The sequence below is a fragment of the Salvelinus namaycush genome, chromosome 36, assembly GCF_016432855.1.
Source record: "Salvelinus namaycush isolate Seneca chromosome 36, SaNama_1.0, whole genome shotgun sequence".
Classification (NCBI taxonomy): domain Eukaryota; kingdom Metazoa; phylum Chordata; class Actinopteri; order Salmoniformes; family Salmonidae; genus Salvelinus; species Salvelinus namaycush.
Window position 1 is genome coordinate 26,590,834 of NC_052342.1, and position 22,656 is coordinate 26,613,489.

The window sequence follows — 22,656 nt, forward strand, 5'->3', positions numbered from 1 at the left end:
GCGTTTCACTGTAAGGTCTCCACCTGTTGTATTCAGCGTTTCACTGTGAGGTCTACTACACCTGTTGTATTCAGCGTTTCACTGTAAGGTCTACTACACCTGTTGTATTCAGCGTTTCACTGTAAGGTCTACTACACCTGTTGTATTCAGCGTTTCACTGTAAGGTCTACTACACCTGTTGTATTCAGCGTTTCACTGTGAGGTCTACACCTGTTGTATTCAGCGTTTCACTGTAAGGTCTACTACACCTGTTGTATTCAGCGTTTCACTGTGAGGTCTACACCTGTTGTATTCAGCATTTCACTGTAAGGTCTACTACACCTGTTGTATTCAGCGTTTCACTGTGAGGTCTACACCTGTTGTATTCAGCGTTTCACTGTAAGGTCTACACCTGTTGTATTCAGCATTTCACTGTAAGTTCTAAACCTGTTGTATTCAGCGTTTCACTGTAAGGTCTACTACACCTGTTGTATTCAGCGTTTCACTGTAAGGTCTACTACACCTGTTGTATTCAGCGTTTCACTGTAAGGTCTACCTACACCTGTTGTATTCAGCGTTTCACTGTGAGGTCTACACCTGTTGTATTCAGCGTTTCACTGTAAGGTCTTCTACACCTGTTGTATTCAGCATTTCACTGTAAGGTCTACTACACCTGTTGTATTCAGCATTTCACTGTAAGGTCTACCTACACCTGTTGTATTCAGCATTTCACTGTAAGGTCTACTACACCTGTTGTATTCAGCATTTCACTGTAAGTTCTACACATGTTGTATTCAGCGTTTCAATGTAAGGTCTACTACACCTGTTGTATTCAGCGTTTCACTGTAAGGTCTACTACACCTGTTGTATTCAGTGTTTCACTGTAAGGTCTACTACACCTGTTGTATTCAGCGTTTCACTGTAAGGTCTACTACACCTGTTGTATTCAGCGTTTCACTGTAAGGTCTACTACACCTGTTGTATTCAGCGTTTCACTGTGAGGTCTACACCTGTTGTATTCAGCGTTTCACTGTAAGGTCTACTACACCTGTTGTATTCAGCGTTTCACTGTGAGGTCTACACCTGTTGTATTCAGCGTTTCACTGTAAGGTCTACACCTGTTGTATTCAGCATTTCACTGTGAGGTCTACTCCTGTTGTATTCAGCGTTTCACTGTGAGGTCTACACCTGTTGTATTCAGCGTTTCACTGTAAGGTCTACACCTGTTGTATTCAGCGTTTCACTGTAAGGTCTACACCTGTTGTATTCAGCATTTCACTGTGAGGTCTACTCCTGTTGTATTCAGCATTTCACTGTGAAGTCTACTCCTGTTGTATTCAGCGTTTCACTGTAAGGTCTACACCTGTTGTATTCAGCGTTTCACTGTGAAGTCTACACCTGTTGTATTCAGCATTTCACTGTGAGTTCTACACCTGTTGTATTCAGCGTTTCACTGTAAGGTCTACTACACCTGTTGTATTCAGCGTTTCACTGTAAGGTCTACCTACACCTGTTGTATTCAGCGTTTCACTGTGAGGTCTACACCTGTTGTATTCAGCGTTTCACTGTAAGGTCTTCTACACCTGTTGTATTCAGCATTTCACTGTAAGGTCTACTACACCTGTTGTATTCAGCATTTCACTGTAAGGTCTACCTACACCTGTTGTATTCAGCATTTCACTGTAAGGTCTACTACACCTGTTGTATTCAGCATTTCACTGTAAGTTCTACACATGTTGTATTCAGCGTTTCACTGTAAGGTCTACTACACCTGTTGTATTCAGCGTTTCACTGTAAGGTCTACTACACCTGTTGTATTCAGCGTTTCACTGTAAGGTCTACTACACCTGTTGTATTCAGCGTTTCACTGTAAGGTCTACTACACCTGTTGTATTCAGCGTTTCACTGTAAGGTCTACTACACCTGTTGTATTCAGCGTTTCACTGTGAGGTCTACACCTGTTGTATTCAGCGTTTCACTGTAAGGTCTACTACACCTGTTGTATTCAGCGTTTCACTGTGAGGTCTACACCTGTTGTATTCAGCGTTTCACTGTAAGGTCTACTACACCTGTTGTATTCAGCGTTTCACTGTAAGGTCTACTACACCTGTTGTATTCAGCGTTTCACTGTAAGGTCTACTACACCTGTTGTATTCAGCGTTTCACTGTAAGGTCTACTACACCTGTTGTATTCAGCGTTTCACTGTGAGGTCTACACCTGTTGTATTCAGCGTTTCACTGTAAGGTCTACACCTGTTGTATTCAGCATTTCACTGTAAGGTCTACTACACCTGTTGTATTCAGCGTTTCACTGTGAGGTCTACACCTGTTGTATTCAGCGTTTCACTGTAAGGTCTACACCTGTTGTATTCAGCGTTTCACTGTGAGGTCTACACCTGTTGTATTCAGCATTTCACTGTAAGGTCTACACCTGTTGTATTCAGCGTTTCACTGTGAGGTCTACACCTGTTGTATTCAGTATTTCACTGTAAGGTCTACTACACCTGTTGTATTCAGCGTTTCACTGTGAGGTCTACACCTGTTGTATTCAGCATTTCACTGTAAGTTCTACACCTGTTGTATTCAGCATTTCACTGTAAGGTCTACTACACCTGTTGTATTCAGCATTTCACTGTAAGGTCTACTACACCTGTTGTATTCAGCATTTCACTGTAAGGTCTACTACACCTGTTGTATTCAGCATTTTACTGTAAGGTCTACTACACCTGTTGTATTCAGCATTTCACTGTAAGGTCTACTACACCTGTTGTATTCAGCATTTCACTGTAAGGTCTACACCTGTTGTAATCAGCATTTCACTGTAAGTTCTACACCTGTTGTATTCAGCGTTTCACTGTAAGGTCTACACCTGTTGTATTCAGCATTTCACTGTAAGGTCTACCTACACCTGTTGTATTCAGCATTTCACTGTAAGGTCTACTACACCTGTTGTATTCAGCATTTCACTGTGAGGTCTACTACACCTGTTGTATTCAGCATTTCACTGTAAGGTCTACTACACCTGTTGTATTCAGCATTTCACTGTAAGGTCTACTACACCTGTTGTATTCAGCATTTCACTGTAAGGTCTACTACACCTGTTGTATTCAGCATTTCACTGTAAGGTCTACTACACCTGTTGTATTCAGCATTTCACTGTAAGGTCTACTACACCTGTTGTATTCAGCATTTCACTGTAAGGTCTACTACACCTGTTGTATTCAGCATTTCACTGTAAGGTCTACTACACCTGTTGTATTCAGCGCACGTGACAAATAAACTTTGATTTGATTTGAGAAAATAAAGAGTTGTAACCTAACCCTGTTTATTTGGGCTTTAAAACCATTAGGTGACCGTTATTAATTCTCCATTAATGCGGTAAATAAATTACAAAAGTTCAATTGTTTTGAAGAAATCTAAAAGTCCTTTGAACTAGAATAATTACCACAACATGTTAGTATTTATCAATTACATATTTCACCAGTAGAACATTTACCATAAATTCCTATCATTTCTAATCTACAATGTTGGTTACTTTAGGTTACGGTCATTTCTTTCAATGCGTTCAATATATTATTCCAGTCTTCCTGTTCTCATTGTCGGAGTGTACACATTGTTTGTAGAGTGCACAACCTATACTACACATGTGAGAAACAAGTTTTGGTTTATTTAATTCCATTCTACGAGTTCTGTCAATTTAGTCACTGTCTTTTGTTTGAAGAGCTCCTGTCAATGTTGATTTACGCATAGAAGTAGACCTATAGGCTAGCTGGCCTGATTTACGCATAGAAGTAGGCCTATAGGCTAGCTGGCCTGATTTACACGTAGAAGTAGGCCTATAGGCTAGCTGGCCTGATTTACACATAGAAGTAGGCCTATAGGCTAGCTGGCCTGATTTACACATAGAAGTAGGCCTATAGGCTAGCTGGCCTGATTTACACATAGAAGTAGGCCTATAGGCTAGCTGGCCTGATTTACGCATAGAAGTAGGCCTATAGGCTAGCTGGCCTGATTTACGCATAGAAGTAGACCTATAGGCTAGCTGCCCTGATTTACACATAGAAGTAGGCCTATAGGCTAGCTGGCTTGATTTACACATGGAAGTAGGCCTATAGGCTAGCTGGCTTGATTTACACATAGAAGTAGGGCTATAGGCTAGCTGGCCTGATTTACACATAGAAGTAGGCCTATAGGCTAGCTGGCTTGCGGACAAATGTAGACATATAAATGTGCCCATTTTGGGGATCTGATAGTATTTCTGATTGGCTTAAAGCACCACCAATAATGACCTGTGGAGCTTCTCAAAGTAATGGTTTCTTCACCTCAAACAGCAAGTAAACAAAGTCTGTCTTTACATCCATTGAGAATGACAATAGTTCCTCAATGTATTTGAAAATTCTGTCCAGCTGTCGATAACCACTCAGCGTGAAAGGGAAAAATATCATGCTCTGATCCAGTGGAAACATCATAAAATAGGTCTACCTGATTACTTCTTATCGGTGCTTGACTTGGACTGAAACAGGTTCCAGAACTCATTTTGGGTGCTGGTACTGTTTATACACTGCTCAAAAAAATAAAGGGAACACTTAAACAACACAATGTAACTCCAAGTCAATCACACTTCTGTGAAATCAAACTGTCCACTTAGGAAGCAACACTGATTGACAATAAATTTCACATGCTGTTGTGCAAATGGAATAGACAAAAGGTGGAAATTTTAGGCAATTAGCAAGACACGCCCAATAAAGGACGGATTCTGCAGGTGGTGACCACAGACCACTTCTCAGTTCCTATGCTTCCTGGCTGATGTTTTGGTCACTTTTGAATGCTGGCAGTGCTCTCACTCTAGTGGTAGCATGAGACGGAGTCTACAACCCACACAAGTGGCTCAGGTAGTGCAGCTCATCCAGGATGGCACATCAATGCGAGCTGTGGCAAGAAGGATTGCTGTGTCTGTCAGCGTAGTGTCCAGAGCATGGAGGCGCTACCAGGAGACAGGCCAGTACATCAGGAGACGTGGAGGAGGCCGTAGGAGCGCAACAACCCAGCAGCAGGACCGCTACCTCCGCCTTTGTGCAAGGTGGAGCACTGCCTGAGCCCTGCAAAATGACCTCCAGCAGGCCACAAATGTGCATGTGTCTGCTCAAACGGTCAGAAACAGACTCCATGAGGGTGGTATGAGGGCCCGACGTCCACAGGTGGGGGTTGTGCTTACAGCCCAACACCGTGCAGGACGTTTGGCATTTTCCAAAGAACACCAAGATTGGCAAATTCGCCACTGGCGCCCTGTGCTCTTCACAGATGAAAGCAGGTTCACACTGAGCACATGAGCACATGTGACAGACGTGACAGAGTCTGGAGACGCCGTGGAGAACGTTCTGCTGCCTGCAACATCCTCCAGCATGACCGGTTTGGCGGTGGGTCAGTCATGGTGTGGGGTGGCATTTCTTTGTGGGGCCGCACAGCCCTCCATGTGCTCGCCAGAGGTAGCCTGACTGCCATTAGGTACCGAGATGAGATCCTCAGAGCCCTTGTGAGACCATATGCTGACACATGCACATTTGCGGCCTGCTGGAGGTCATTTTGCAGGGCTCAGGCAGTGCTCCACCTTGCACAAAGGCGGAGGTAGCGGTCCTGCTGCTGGGTTGTTGCCCTCCTACGGCCTCCTCCACGTCTCCTGATGTACTGGCCTGTCTCCTGGTAGCGCCTCCATGCTCTGGACACTACGCTGACAGACACAGCAAACCTTCTTGCCACAGCTCGCATTGATGTGCCATCCTGGATGAGCTGCACTACCTGAGCCACTTGTGTGGGTTGTAGACTCCGTCTCATGCTACCACTAGAGTGAGAGCACCGCCAGCATTCAAAAGTGACCAAAACATCAGCCAGGAAGCATAGGAACTGAGAAGTGGTCTGTGGTCACCACCTGCAGAATCAGTCCTTTATTGGGGGTGTCTTGCTAATTGCCTATAATTTCCACCTTTTGTCTATTCCATTTGCACAACAGCATGTGAAATTTATTGTCAATCAGTGTTGCTTCCTAAGTGGACAGTTTGATTTCACAGAAGTATGATTGACTTGGAGTTACATTGTGTTGTTTAAGTGTTCCCTTTATTTTTTTGAGCAGTGTATTTAGGTGCAGGAGCTCCACAATACTTTTGAGCTCATATTCTATAAGAGGAACAGGAGCTCAATCAGTAGAGAATTTGAGGTGCCGGTACACTGCTCCGGTGAGCTCCTGCCCAAGTCAAGCACTGCTTCTTATCCCTTGCTCAAATTGCCTACAGCTGCTGTGTCTGTCCCAAGCTCACTGGCACAGGAAACTGAGGACCCAGAATATTTTATACAATGTTGCAAGTTTGCTAGCACATGCTTAAGGCTAAAGTTAATAGTTGATAAAAAATAAAAATGATTCAAGTTCGTTGCAGACAGGCAATGTGTAGCCAATGTGATTTTATTAAATATTTATTTTTATCAGGCTGCAATGTTTTTATTTGTTGGCTTTTATGTAGACTATTTTAACATAGTTGGCCAACGGCAATATAAGTTACTTCTTAGGTTTGTATCATTTTCATTTAGATAGAATTTTGATTAACTACATGACAATTATTTTAAGATATGAAGACATTAAAAATGAAATAAAACTGTTTAAAAAAAAATGTGCAAATGAAAACCGTAACTGGCATGCAGATCGGTTTAAATGGTAAGATAAATTGGCTTTCAACATGAGAAAGGTTTCCGACTCCTCATGTAGCCTATTAGCAGCAACTTCAGGCGAGTAATGGCAGAATGTGAGAAAGCCAGCAGGAGCATGAGGAGAATAGTTGGGTCAGGTTATTTTTTCTTCTTCTGGTTATCTAGATCTCTGGCGCCCTCTTGAGGCATTTGTCTTATTTCATTCAATCGTAAGCTTAACGCATCAGACAAGCTCAGTACATGTAGTTGATATTATTAACCAATAGGGTGTGTCTATATATGGAAAAATACACGTTTAAAAATGTCCAGCAATTGATTGGTCGAAAGAACAGACGACTTTCGTGTTGACCAAGATTTTTTTTTGTCGGGGACAGCCCTACAACACACTCAACACATGTCAACACACACACACACACACACACACACACACACACACACACACACACACACACACACACACACACACACACACACACACACACACACACACACACACACACACACACACTCTCAGCTTCAATTCAGCACTGGGAATAAAGACAGTTTCAAAGAATGTTTTGAAACATCAGAGTTCATATCCACTGTGGACTAATTAGGAGTCAACAGGTTATAGTGTGTACTAACGACTACTGTGCATGTATATCAGTGTATAGTGTTTACTAACAACTATTGTGGTTGTATATATGTGTATAGTGTGTACTAACGACTACTGTGGCTGTATATCAGTGTATAGTGTGTACTAACAACTACTGTGGCTGTATATCAGTGTATAGTGTTTACTAACAACTACTGTGGTTGTATATATGTGTATAGTGTGTACTAACGACTACTGTGGCTGTATATCAGTGTATAGTGTTTACTAACAACTACTGTGGTTGTATATATGTGTATAGAGTGTACTAACGACTACTGTGCATGTATATCTGTGTATAGTGTGTACTAATGACTACTATGCATGTATATCTGTGTATAGTGTGTACTAATGACTACTATGCATGTATATCTGTGTATAGTGTGTACTAATGACTACTATGCATGTATATCTGTGTATAGTGTGTACTAATGACTACTATGCATGTATATCAGTGTATAATGTGTACTAACAACTACTATGCATGTATATCTGTGTATAGTGTGTACTAATGACTACTATGCATGTATATCAGTGTATAGTGTGTACTAACGACTACTGTGCATGTATATCAGTGTATAGTGTGTACTAACGACAACTGTGCATGTATATCTATGTATAGTGTGTACTAATGACTACTATGTGTGCATATCTGTAGTACTGACGGTGCAGTCCTCAGAGCAGGAGGCGATGCAGTGGTCATCAAAGGGATTCCACTTGACATCCAACACCCTGGCACTGTGACCACACACCCTGGGGTGGTGGGGGTCTACTTTACCAGTCTGGAGAGAACGAGGAGGTAAGGAAGAAGGAGAAGAAGAGAGCCAGGAGAAAGAAGAGGAGGTGAGGAAGAGGGGGGATACAAATAATGCTTAAAAAGAGATCAGGATAGTGAACGTACAACATGATGTATAATGCATTCACTAGGCTTGTCAAGCAATAATTTAACATACACACGACTAAAGCAGACCAGTAAAAATCATCTGACAGCAGGAAGAGGACGTGGTGTAACTAGGAAATTACGTAAACAGGAAGTGAGGTCACTCAGTAACTTGGGAGAGGCTATACCAAAGATGATGGATATACAGACAAGATGTATGTCTCTCCGCCCTAACAAAGGAATGGGAGTTGTTGTCCACAAAGCGGTACGGCGGGCTGTCCAGCTTAAACCTATCCTTTCTTTGGATTGGTGGATACATCTCAATATTGTAATCCTTTTTTAAATATTCGATTAGGGTTCTTGGAGGGAAGTATCTAGCTCGTGTAGCCAATATCAGTCGAGTAAGGAGAGGGAAGTAGCTAGCTAGTGTAGCTATTATCAGGCCAGTAAGGAGAGGGAAGTAGCTAGCTAGTGTAGCTATTATCAGGCCAGTAAGGAGAGGGAAGTAGCTAACTAGTGTAGCTATTATCAGGCCAGGAAGGAGAGGGAAGTAGCTAGCTAGTGTAGCTATTATCAGGCCAGTAAGGAGAGGGAAGTAGCTAGCTAGTGTAGCTAATATCAGGCCAGTAAGGAGGGAAGTATCTAGCTAGTGTAGCTATTATCAGACCAGGAAGGAGAGGGAAGTAGCTAGCTGGTGTAGCTATTATCAGGCCAGTAAGGAGAGGGAAGTAGCTAGCTAGTGTAGCTATTATCAGTCGAGTAAGGAGAGGGAAGTAGCTAGCTGGGGTAGCTATTATCAGGCCAGTAAGGAGAGGGAAGTATCTAGCTAGTGTAGCTATTATCAGGCCAGTAAGGAGAGGGAAGTAGCTAGCTAGTGTAGCTATTATCAGGCCAGTAAGGGGGGAAGTAGCTAGCTAGTGTAGCCATTATCAGGCCAGTAAGGAGAGGGAAGTAGCTAGCTAGTGTAGCTATTATCAGGCCAGTAAGGAGAGGGAAGTATCTAGCTAGTGTAGCTATTATCAGGCCAGTAAGGAGAGGGAAGTAGCTAGCTAGTGTAGCTATTATCAGACCAGTAAGGAGAGGGAAGTAGCTAGCTAGTGTAGCTATTATCAGGCCAGTAAGGAGAGGGAAGTAGCTAGCTAGTGTAGCTAATATCAGGCCAGTAAGGAGAGGGAAGTAGCTAGCTAGTGTAGCTATTATCAGACCAGTAAGGAGAGGGAAGTAGCTAGCTAGTGTAGCTAATATCAGGCCAGTAAGGAGAGGGAAGTAGCTAGCTAGTGTAGCTATTATCAGGCCAGTAAGGAGAGGGAAGTAGCTAGCTAGTGTAGCTATTATCAGGCCAGTAAGGAGGGAAGTAGCTAGCTAGTGTAGCTATTATCAGGCCAGTAAGGAGGGAAGTATCTAGCTAGTGCAGCCATTATCAGGCCAGTAAGGAGAGGGAAGTAGCTAGCTAGTGTAGCTATTATCAGGCCAGTAAGGAGAGGGAAGTAGCTAGCTAGTGTAGCTATTATCAGGCCAGTAAGGAGAGGGAAGTAGCTAGCTAGTGTAGCCATTATCAGGCCAGTAAGGAGAGGGAAGTAGCTAGCTAGTGTAGCTATTATCAGGCCAGTAAGGAGAGGGAAGTAGCTAGCTAGTGTAGCTATTATCAGGCCAGTAAGGAGGGAAGTAGCTAGCTAGTGTAGCTATTATCAGGCCAGTAAGGGGGGAAGTAGCTAGCTAGTGTAGCCATTATCAGGCCAGTAAGGAGAGGGAAGTAGCTAGCTAGTGTAGCTATTATCAGGCCAGTAAGGAGAGGGAAGTAGCTAGCTAGTGTAGCTATTATCAGGCCAGTAAGGAGAGGGAAGTAGCTAGCTAGTGTAGCTATTATCAGGCCAGTAAGGAGAGGGAAGTAGCTAGCTAGTGTAGCTATTATCAGGCCAGTAAGGAGAGGGAAGTAGCTAGCTAGTGTAGCTATTATCAGGCCAGTAAGGAGGGAAGTAGCTAGCTAGTGTAGCTATTATCAGGCCAGTAAGGAGAGGGAAGTAGCTAGCTAGTGTAGCTATTATCAGGCCAGTAAGGAGAGGGAAGTAGCTAGCTGGTGTAGCTAATATCAGGCCAGGGTGACAGGCTTTTGTAGTCCAATAAAAACGGAATGATTCTTAACAATCTCATGACTTCAGCAGACAAGTTTTAAACTCTTGAAGAAGTTTCTAGCCACAACCATAAACTAAACTGGCTGGGCAGGGCTCATAAGGATGAACCGAATCCGTTTGTCGATCCCCACTCAACTCTCGCTGTGTTAACATGCATAATAATTTTTTAGGGGCACCGGACGTGTCCGTATAGACTCTCTCCGGTAACGTACGTGATGGATGGAGAGGACCAAGAAAGCACCGCCCCCGGAGCATTCCGTTACTATGGCAATGAAGAGTGGGTTGACGGAGCAGTAGTGGTTGTCATGGACGCTGTGTGTGATCGGGATTCCGTGGTAACCGTGGTCTTTGGTGGAGGCCTTACCGTAGACGTGACGGAATTTAGAACTACGGTACGGAGGGCACCATGACATCTAAGAAGAGGAGGAAGATTACAATGTTAATGATGATGATTATATGTGAACAGGTGGATACACACAGGTGGTTCAGCTTGTGGGTGTCCCTCATATGCACTGCTATTGAGAGGTCCAGTTGGACAACACAGTGGGGAGAAAGAGAGAGACAGAGGCAGAGGCAGAGGCAGAGGCAGAGACAGAGACAGAGAGAGAGACAGAGACAGAGAGAGAGACAGAGAGAGAGAGAGAGAGAGAGAGAGAGAGACAGAGACAGAGACAGACAGAGAGAGAGTGAGAGAGAGCGAGTGAGAGAGTGAGACAGAGACAGAGGCAGAGACAGAGACACAGAGACACAGAGAGAGAGACAGAGACAGAGAGCGAGAGCGAGAGACAGAGACACAGTGAGAGAGAGCGAGTGAGAGAGAGAGTGAGAGAGAGAGCGAGAGAGAGAGCGAGAGAGAGAGAGCGAGAGAGAGAGTGAGAGAGAGGTTACTCCTCATGTTTTTCCTGTCCATATCGTCTTCCTATAATAAGACTAAGAATAGACTAACCTTTCTATCGTCCTATTGACTTCTCTCATACATAATGCACCATTTTCCTCCTGGTTTACTGTGTGTTCTTAGTGAATCTTTAATCCGTAACACCCTCTCCCGTTGCCTGCCTGGGATAACAAACAATGGCACACACGACCTTTGACGTTTGATCTTTAGGGAGGACAATAGAGTCGACAGTGTAATAAGTAATGGAAGACAACACAAAGCAACATACCAACAACTAGTATTACCTCTAAGCAGGAATGGAAATTAAGCTAGCCAGCCAGCTGGCTAGTACTTTTCAGACTGGGCTAGTAGAAAATATGCCAGACTAGCTCTGTGGCTAATTATGTATTTTCAAGTACCGCATCGCACGGAGTTTGGACCTAATGTTTCCTGGGCTAGTGGAAATCACAGTCTATTAGCCCGGCTGGCCAGTGCCCAAAATCCTTAAGTTCCATCAATGTCTCTAAGAGTAGATGTAGCCTAAGACTGTGTTAGTCCACTGAGCTAAATAAAGCCTAGAGGGTTCTGAGGCAAGATAAGAGTGTTGGGGTCACCAGTAGGTTTGACCTCTCACTCACTACCTCAACTGCACAGCAGGTTACTCATAAAACCACAAAACATTGTTATATACAGCAGCTTTACAAAGTGTTCACACCCCTTTACCGTTTCCACATGTTGTTGTTACAGTCTAAATTTAAAATGGATTACATATTTATATTTTTTTAAATCATCACTGACCTACACACAATACCACACCACATGATGTTAAAGTCAAATTATGTTTTGGGATTTTTTTTTTAAACAAATTTATGAAAAATGAAAAGCTGAAATGTCTTGTGTCAGTAAGTTTTCAACTCCTTTGTTATGGCAAGACTACATTTTATTTATTTATTTTATTTTAACTAAATAAATTCATTAGTAAAAAATGTGCTTAATTCAAAAGAAAAAAAGTCACATAATAAAGTTGCATGGACATGATTTTAGAAAGACTACCTCATCTCTGCACCCCACACATACAGATAACTGTCAGGTCCCTCAGTAGAGCAGTGAATGTCAAACACAGATTCAACCACAAAGACCAGGGAGGTTTTCCAATGCTTCACAAAGAAGGGCATCTATTGGTAGATGGGTAAAAACATTTAAAAAAGCAGACATTATTTCATTTATTTTATTTAATCCATTATGAATTCAGGCTGTAACACAACAAAATGTGGAATAAGTAAAGAGGTATGAATACTTTCTGAAGGCTCCGTATATATAGTATTGTAGCACCCAATATGCCCTGGAATTGTAACAATATAATAATATACGCCAATTTATCCAAAGCGACATGCATGCATACATTTCTTACATATGGGTGATACCGGGAATCAAACCCACTCTCTTGGAGTTGCATTGCTCTACCAACTGAGCTACGGAAGACCACGCGTCAACTTAGCCTGACTACGGAAGACCACGCGTCAACTTAGCCTGAATATGGAGGACCACGCGTCAACATAGCCTGACTAGTATCAATAAGGTGTCACCTGTTCGCTTTTCTGTTCAACCATGAGACAGTAGCATACGCTTTGAAAAACATCAACAAGTGTTCAAAATGAGTTTAAGAAGCCACCGCCATAAGCATGTCTGCTGCTTGGTCTTACCTTTGAGACGGTCCTACATCCAGAGCCTCCGATACAATAATCACCTTACAGCATCTCATAGACTAACGGACGCGCTCTCTCTCTCTCTGCGTGTGTGTGTTTTCTGGCTGAGCACGGGGCGTGGCGTGTCTTAAGTCATTGGGTCGGCCGGGCAGGCAGGGCGGAGGTTTTGTATCGCGGCGGTCATGCATAAATAACACCGCAGGCTACAATACAGGCACATCACTTCACAGGTCGTTGTTTGATAACTATGATATAATTTCATAACAATAGTCAGTCACACTACTATTATAAACAGCATAACATAACCACTCATTCTACCAAAAGCTAGCTAGTGCCTTCACAAATTATTCATACCTTTTGACTTACCCCACATTTTGTTGTTACAGCCTGAATTACATTTGATTAAATTGATGTCCCACCCATCTACACACAATACCCCATAATGACGAAGTGAAAACATGTTTAGACATTTTTGTACATTTATTGAACATGAAATACAGAAATGTCTCATTTACATAAGTATTCACACCCCCTGAGTCAATACATGTTAGAATCCCCTTTAGCAGCGAATACAGCTGTGGGTCTTTCTGGGTTGTACAATATTTGCACATTATTTTTCAGAAAATTCTTCCAAGCTCTGTCAAATTGGTTGTTGATCATCGCTAGACAACCATTTAAGTCTTGCCATAGATCTTCTTTTTTTTTCACACAAATTTCGTGATATCCAGTATTGTCCCATCGCTGCAACTCCCCTACGGACTCGGGAGAGGCTAAGATCGAGAGCCATGTGTCCTCTGAAACACGACCCTGCCAAGCCTCACTACTTCTTGACACACTGCTCGCTTAACCTGGAAGACAGCAGCACCAATGTGTCGGGGGAAACACTGTCCAGCTGGTGACCGGGGGTCAGCTTGCAGGCGCCAGGGCCCGCCACAAGGAGTCGCTAGAGGACGATGGAACAGGGACAACGCGGCAGGCCAACTGCTCCCCTAGCCCGGACGACCCTGGGCTAATTGTGCGCCGCCTCATGGGTCTCCCAGTCACGGCCGGCTGTGACACAGCCTAGGATCGAAACCGGGTCTGTAGTGACGCCTCAAGCACTGCGACTCAGTGCCTTAGGCCACTGCTTCACTCGGGAGGCCCAAGCCAATTTCAGTCAAAACTGTAACTAGGCCACTCGGGAATATTCAGTGTGGTCTTGGTAAGCAACTCCAGTGTAGATTTGGCCTTTTGTTTTAGGTTATTGTGCTGCTGAAAGGTGAATTCATCTCCCAGTGTCTGGTGGAAAGCAGACTGAACCAGGTTTTCCTCTAGGATTTTGCCTGTGCTTAAAGCTGTATTCCGTTTCTTTTTATCCTAACAAACATATTGCCGATGACAAGCATACCCATAACATGATGCAGCCACCACCATACTTGAAATTATGAAGAGTGGCACTCAGTGATGTGTTGTGTTGGATTTGCACCAGACATAACGCTTTTATTGAGGATATAAAGTTGATTTCTTTGCCACATTTTTTGTAGTATTACTTTACTGCCTTATTGCAAACAGGATGCATGTTTTGGAATATTTTTTATTCTGTACAGGCTTCCTTCTTTTCACTCTGTCATTTAGGTTAGTATTGTGAAGTAACTACAATGTTGTTGATCCATCCTCAATTTTCTCCCATCACAGCCATTAAACTCTGGAACTGTTTTAAAGTCATCATTGGCTTCATGGTGAAATCCCTGAGTGGTTTCCTTCCTCTCCACCAACTGAGTTAGGAAGGACGCCTGTATCTTTGTAGTGACTGGGTTTATTAATACACCATCCAATGTGTAATTAATACCATTCTCAAAGGGATATTCAATGACTGCTTTTTTTATTTTGACCCATCTACCAATAGGTGCCCTTCTTTGCGAGGCATTGGAAAACCTCCCTGATCTTTGTGGTTGAATCTGTGTTTGAAATGCACTGCTCGACTGAGGGACCTTACAGATAATTATATGTGTGGGATACAGAGATGAGGAAGTCATTCAAAAATCATGTTAAGCACTATTATTAGTCTATGCAACTTGTGACTAAGCACATTTTATTTCCTGAACTTATTTAGGCTTGCCATAACAAAGGGGTAGAATACTTATTGACTGAAGACATTTCAGATTTTCATTTTTTTTTTAAACATTTCTAAAACTAGGTATCTATCTGGAGTCTGGAACACCTTGTCTGGAGTCTGGAACACCTTGTCTGGAGTCTGGAACACCGTGCCTGGAGTCTGGAACACCGTGCCTGGAGTCTGGAACACCGTGCCTGGAGTCTGGAACACCTTGTCTGGAGTCTGGAACACCGTGCCTGGAGTCTGGAACACCGTGCCTGGAGTCTGGAACACCGTGCCTGGAGTCTGGAACACCGTGCCTGGAGTCTGGAACACCTTGTCTGGAGTCTGGAACACCTTGTCTGGAGTCTGGAACACCTTGTCTGGAGTCTGGAACACCTTGTCTGGAGTCTAGGAACACCTTGTCTGGAGTCTAGGAACACCTTGTCTGGAGTCTAGGAACACCTTGTCTGCAGTCTGGAACACCTTGTCTGGAGTCTAGGAACACCTTGTCTGGAGTCTAGGAACACCTTGTCTGGAGTCTAGGAACACCTTGTCTGGAGTCTGGAACACCTTGTCTGGAGTCTGGAACACCTTGTCTGGAGTCTGGAACACCTTGTCTGGAGTCTGGAACACCGTGTCTGGAACACCGTGTCTGGAGTCTGGAACACCGTGTCTGGAACACCGTGTCTGGAGTCTGGAACACCGTGTCTGGAGTCTGGAACACCTTGTCTGGAGTCTGGAACACCTTGTCTGGAGTCTGGAACACCTTGTCTGGAGTCTGGAACACCTTGTCTGGAGTCTGGAACACCTTGCCTGGAGTCTGGAACACCGTGCCTGGAGTCTGGAACACCGTGCCTGGAGTCTGGAACACCGTGCCTGGAGTCTGGAACACCGTGCCTGGAGTCTGGAACACCGTGCCTGGAGTCTGGAACACCGTGCCTGGAGTCTGGAACACCGTGCCTGGAGTCTGGAACACCTTGTCTGGAGTCTGGAACACCTTGTCTGGAGTCTGGAACACCTTGTCTGGAGTCTGGAACACCTTGTCTGGAGTCTGGAACACCTTGTCTGGAGTCTGGAACACCTTGTCTGGAGTCTGGAACACCGTGTCTGGAGTCTGGAACACCGTGCCTGGAGTCTGGAACACCGTGCCTGGAGTCTGGAACACCGTGCCTGGAGTCTGGAACACCGTGTCTGGAGTCTGGAACACCGTGCCTGGAGTCTGGAACACCGTGTCTGGAGTCTGGAACACCTTGTCTGGAGTCTGGAACACCTTGTCTGGAGTCTGGAACACCTTGTCTGGAGTCTGGAACACCTTGTCTGGAGTCTGGAACACCTTGTCTGGAGTCTGGAACACCTTGTCTGGAGTCTGGAACACCTTGTCTGGAGTCTGGAACACCGTGTCTGGAGTCTGGAACACCGTGTCTGGAACACCGTGTCTGGAGTCTGGAACACCGTGTCTGGAACACCGTGTCTGGAGTCTGGAACACCGTGTCTGGAACACCGTGTCTGGAGTCTGGAACACCGTGTCTGGAGTCTGGAACACCGTGTCTGGAGTCTGGAACACCTTGTCTGGAGTCTGGAACACCTTGTCTGGAGTCTGGAACACCTTGTCTGGAGTCTGGAACACCTTGTCTGGAGTCTGGAACACCTTGTCTGGAGTCTGGAACACCTTGTCTGGAGTCTGGAACACCGTGCCTGGAGTCTGGAACGCCGTGCCTGGAGTCTGGAACGCCGTGCCTGGAGTCTGGAACACCATGCCTGGAGTCTGGAACACCGTGCCTGGAGTCTGGAACACCGTGCCTGGAGTGTGGAGTCTGGAACACCGTGCCTGGAGTCTGGAACACCGTGCCTGGAGTCTGGAACACCGTGCCTGGAGTCTGGAACACCGTGTCTGGAGTCTGGAACACCTTGTCTGGAGTCTGGAACACCTTGTCTGGAGTCTGGAACACATTGTCTGGAGTCTGGAACACATTGTCTGGAGTCTGGAACACATTGTCTGGAGTCTGGAACACATTGTCTGGAGTCTGGAACACATTGTCTGGAGTCTGGAACACCGTGCCTGGAGTCTGGAACACCTTGTCTGGAGTCTGGAACACCTTGTCTGGAGTCTGGAACACCGTGCCTGGAGTCTGGAACACCTTGTCTGGAGTCTGGAACACCTTGTCTGGAGTCTGGAACACCTTGTCTGGAGTCTGGAACACCGTGCCTGGAGTCTGGAACACCGTGCCTGGAGTCTGGAACACATTGTCTGGAGTCTGGAACACATTGTCTGGAGTCTGGAACACATTGTCTGGAGTCTGGAACACCGTGCCTGGAGTCTGGAACACCGTGCCTGGAGTCTGGAACACCGTGCCTGGAGTCTGGAACACCGTGCCTGGAGTCTGGAACACATTGTCTGGAGTCTGGAACACCGTGCCTGGAGTCTGGAACACCGTGTCTGGAGTCTGGAACACATTGTCTGGAGTCTGGAACACCGTGCCTGGAGTCTGGAACACCTTGTCTGGAGTCTGGAACACCTTGTCTGGAGTCTGGAACACCTTGTCTGGAGTCTGGAACATCTATCTAAAACTAGGTATCTATCTGGAGTCTGGAACACCGTGTCTGGAGTCTGGAACACCTTGTCTGGAGTCTGGAACATCTATCTAAAACTAGGTATCTATCTGGAGTCTGGAACACCGTGCCTGGAGTCTGGAACACCTTGTCTGGAGTCTGGAACACCTTGTCTGGAGTCTGGAACACCTATCTAAAACTAGGTATCTATCTGGAGTCTGGAACACCGTGCCTGGAGTCTGGAACACCTTGTCTGGAGTCTGGAACATCTATCTAAAACTAGGTATCTATCTGGAGTCTGGAACACCTTGTCTGGAGTCTGGAACATCTATCTAAAACTAGGTATCTATCTGGAGTCTGGAACACCGTGTCTGGAGTCTGGAACACCGTGCCTGGAGTCTGGAACACCTTGTCTGGAGTCTGGAACATCTATCTAAAACTAGGTATCTATCTGGAGTCTGGAACACCGTGTCTGGAGTCTGGAACATCTATCTAAAACTAGGTATCTATCTGGAGTCTGGAACACCTTGTCTGGAGTCTGGAACATCTATCTAAAACTAGGTATCTATCTGGAGTCTGGAACACCTTGTCTGGAGTCTGGAACATCTATCTAAAACTAGGTATCTATCTGGAGTCTGGAACACCGTGCCTGGAGTCTGGAACACCTTGTCTGGAGTCTGGAACACCTTGTCTGGAGTCTGGAACATCTATCTAAAACTAGGTATCTATCTGGAGTCTGGAACACCGTGTCTGGAGTCTGGAACATCTATCTAAAACTAGGTATCTATCTGGAGTCTGGAACACCGTGTCTGGAACACCGTGTCTGGAGTCTGGAACACCGTGTCTGGAGTCTGGAACACCGTGTCTGGAACACCTTGTCTGGAGTCTGGAACACCTTGTCTGGAGTCTGGAACATCTATCTAAAACTAGGTATCTATCTGGAGTCTGGAACACCGTGTCTGTTGACATTGTTTCCCTATTGACTTGATGGACAGAGAATACAATCCTACAAGACAATAGTATTGTCATTCGTTTTATTGTAATTACATTCAAACTTCTGCAGTACTATTAAACACATACATTTACCTTATAAATATAAAAACGTACCTGTCTGTCCACAGTACAAGTCAGCTGTATTTGAGGACATGTGAAATAATGAGAAGATGAATGGACGGAACTGAAGGATCTCCTTCCCATCACAGACTGACCAGGTGAAAAGCTATGATGTCACTTGTTAAATCAACTTCAATCAGTATAGATGGAACGGAGGAGATTAAGATTTAAAAAAATGTAGTCTTGAGATAATTGAGACATGGATTGTCTATAAGCCATTCAAAAAGGTTAAATCGGTAAGGCAAAAGATTTAAGTGCCTATGAACGGGGTACGGTAGTAGGTGCCAGGTGCACCGGTTTGTGTCAAGAACTGCAATGCTGCTGGGTTTTTTCACGCTCAACAGTTTCCTGTGTGTATCAAGAACGGCCCACCACCTAAAGGACATCCAGCCAACTTGACACAACGGTGGGAAGCATTGGAGTCGACGTGTACCAGCATCCCTGTGGAACGCTTTCAACACCTTGTAGAGTCCATTCCCCGACAAATTGAGGCTGGGGGGGGGGAGATAAAACATATACAGTCCGTTTTGAGAAGACTGTCCAGTTTCCTGTCAGACAGGATAGAAGTGGTGAAACAGTATATGGTATTTGGACGCAAACTTTCTGTCTAACAAAATCCACCGTAATCGTCCATCACGAGAGATCCATCAGTACAGAGAGCGGCGTGGAATGTTTGTAACCTTAAGCAAGCAGTCCTCCATCAACACTGGATCTGACGAGATCCGACTGGTGGTTGCGATTTGATTGGTGGGTTCAGGCGGAGGAGAGGATCTGATTGGTGGGTTCAGGCGGAGGAGAGGATCTGATTGGTGGGTTCAGGCGGAGGAGAGGATCTGATTGGTGGGTTCAGGCGGAGGAGAGGATCTGATTGGTGGGTTCAGGCGGAGGAGAGGATCTGATTGGTGGGTTCAGGCGGAGGAGAGGATCTGATTGGTGGGTTCAGGCGGAGGAGGACCCATCCACTTCTAGAGCGTCGGAGATCAAGATGGAGATCTGAGAAAACGATGGTCTCTCCTCCGCTCTCTAGAGGGGGGAGGGAGAGAGAGAGGGAGGGGGGAGAGAGATGGAGGGGGAGAGAGAGATGGAGGGGGAGACAGAGAGGGGGGAGAGAGAGGGGGGGGAGAGTTACAACAGTTACAGTTCAGTCAATTGAAATAAATAAATTAGGTCCTAATCTATGGATTTCACATGACTGGGAATACAGATATGCAACTGTTCATCACAGATACCAAAAAAAAGGTAGGGGTGTGGATCAGGAAACCAGTCAGTATCTGGTGTGACCACCATTTGCCTCATGCAGCGCGACACATCTCCTTCACATAGAGTTGATCAGGCTGTTGATTGTGGCCTGTGGAATGTTGTCCCACTTCCTCTTCAATGGCTGTGAGAAGTTGCTGGATATTGGCGGGAACTGGAACACTCTGTCGTACACGTCGATCCAGAGCATCCCAAACATGCTCAACGGGTGACATGTCTGGTGAGGATGCAGGCCAGAACTGGGACATTTTTCAGCTTCCAGGAATTGTGTACAGATCCTTGCGACATTGTGCTGTGCGTTATCATGCTGAAACATGAGGTGATGGAGGCGGATGAATGACACAACAATGGGCCTCAGGATCTCATCACGGTTTCTCTGGGCATTCAAATTACCATCGATAAAATGCAATTGTTTTCGTTGTCCGTAGATTATGCCAGCCCAATCAGCAAATCGCTAAATCAGCAAACCGCTTTGCCCACATGACACCATACACGTTATCTGCGGTTGTGAGGCCGGATGGACGTACTACCAAATTCTCTAAAACAACGTTGGTAGGCTTATGGTAGAGAAATTAACATAAAAATTCTCTGGCAAAAGCTCGGGTGGACATTCCTGCAGTCACTATGCTAATTGCATGCACCCTAAAAACTGTCCCCAGCACAAGGTGCACCTGTGTAATGATCATGCTGTTTAATCAGCTTATTGATATGCCACACCTGTCAGGTGGATGGATTATCTTGGCAAAGGAGAAATGCTCACTAACAGGGGATGTAAACAAATCTGTGTACAAAATTTGAGAAATAAGCTTTTTGTGCGTATGGAACATTTCTGGGATCTTTTATTTCAGCTCATGAAACATGGGACCAACACTTTACATGTTGCATTCATATTTTGTTTTTAGTGTATCTTCTGCCTCAAACATTCACAAAACACAAAGCAGGAAGTAGGAAGCGTATGATGTACCTCGTGCCAGCAGCGCAGCATGATGTCATAGATGTTGGGCGTGGCCTTCTTGGGTCTGTAGAGGCGATGTCCTTCTAACACCATCATCACCACCTTGTGGTTGGGGTTGTGTTCAAATGGCATCTTCCCCTCTGTAAACACCTCCCACATCAACACACCTGACACACACACACACACACACACACACACACACACACACACACACACACACACACACACACACACACACACACACACACACACACACACACACACACACACACACACACACACACACACACACACACACACACACATCAATAGACCGTCCACAAACACACACATCAATAGACCGTCCACAAACACACACACACACACACACATCAATAGACCGTCCACACACACACACACACACATCAATAGACCGTCCACACACACACACACACACATCAATAGACCGTCCACAAACACACACACACATCAATAGACCGTCCACAAACACACACACACACATCAATAGACCGTCCACACACACACACACACACACATCAATAGACCGTCCACACACACACACACATCAATAGACCGTCCACAAACACACACACACACACACACACACACATCAATAGACCGTCCACAAACACAGTGACCACCTACCGAAGGACCAGACGTCCGACTTGCTGCTGTACTTGCAGAAGTTGAAGACTTCAGGAGGAGACCACTTGACTGGGAACTTAGCTCCCGATGAACTAGTGTACTGGTCATCTAGTACATACCTAACACACACACAAAAAGAGGGAGAGAGTGACCCATATGACCAGGCAGCGCCTCCCCCGCCCCTCAACATGACCCGTGACCAGGCCGCCCTGGTCTGGGTCTGCTATACAAATTGATGGAAAGTGGTGTTGGGGGGGGGGGGGGGGGGGGGGAAGCATATGTCATTATAAAATGTACAGAAACAACAAGTGTGCAGTTAAAATTGGCAAAAAAACACCCATTTCTTTCCACAGGGTCAGGGGGTGAGAAAGGGATGCAGCTTAAGCCCTCTTTTATTTATATATACTGTACTTTTAACTATTTGCACATCGTTACAACACTGTATGGAGACGATGACAATTGAAATGTCTATGTTTACTGTTAATTTTTATAGTTTATTTCACTTTTGTTTATTATATATTTCACTTGCTTTGGCAATGTAAACAGTGGTGAGGGAAGAAAATGGTTACAGTTACATATTGTGATATTATTTTTGCGCTAGTTTGCTGTACCTGCACCAAAATGTGCACCAACATTTTCCCTTCATAGCTGGTCCGCCAAAACTGTTTTTCTCATGAACTTCTCTTGTTGCAGCAGCAAAATGTTTGGAACATCAAATCGCAGTAATATCACAGTATCAAATCGCAAATACATATAGAATCGTGAGAATCGCAAAACATATCGTATCGGCACTTAAGTATCATGATAATATAGAATTGTGAGGTCAAATCCCAGCCCTAGTAAACGTGTTCAATGGCAATAAAGCCCTCTGAATTTGAGAGAGACAGAGACAGAGAAAGAGACAGAGACAGAGACAGAGAGAGAGACAGAGACAGAGAGAGAGACAGAGACAGAGACAGAGACAGAGACAGAGACAGAGAGAGAGAGAGAGACAGAGAGAGAGACAGAGAGAGAGACAGAGAGAGAGACAGAGACAGAGAGAGACAGAGACAGAGAGAGACAGAGACAGAGAGAGAGAGAGACAGAGAGAGAGACAGAGAGAGAGACAGAGAGAGAGACAGAGAGAGAGAGAGACAGAGACAGAGAGAGACAGAGACAGAG

General features: G+C 45.0%; 1 protein-coding gene and 1 long non-coding RNA gene across 2 annotated transcripts in view; both read right to left on the reverse strand.

Annotated features, from left to right (window-relative positions):
* Positions 1-17,429: 17,429 nt before the first annotated feature.
* On the reverse strand, positions 17,430-18,980 carry LOC120030608. Its single transcript, XR_005473657.1, has 3 exons — positions 17,774-18,980; positions 17,572-17,714; positions 17,430-17,533 (listed from the first exon to the last, which is right to left on the reverse strand). It is a non-coding gene; the product is annotated as an uncharacterized LOC120030608 (long non-coding RNA).
* A 68-nt stretch (positions 18,981-19,048) lies between these two features.
* The window catches only part of LOC120030607 (tyrosine-protein kinase Tec-like), a 57,694-nt gene continuing 54,086 nt past the window's right edge, over positions 19,049-22,656 (reverse strand). The window contains 3 exon segments of the mRNA XM_038976033.1: positions 19,049-19,661; positions 20,860-21,017; positions 21,496-21,614. Of these exon segments, the coding sequence (XP_038831961.1) occupies positions 19,578-19,661; positions 20,860-21,017; positions 21,496-21,614 (361 nt within the window). The 3' untranslated portion in view covers positions 19,049-19,577.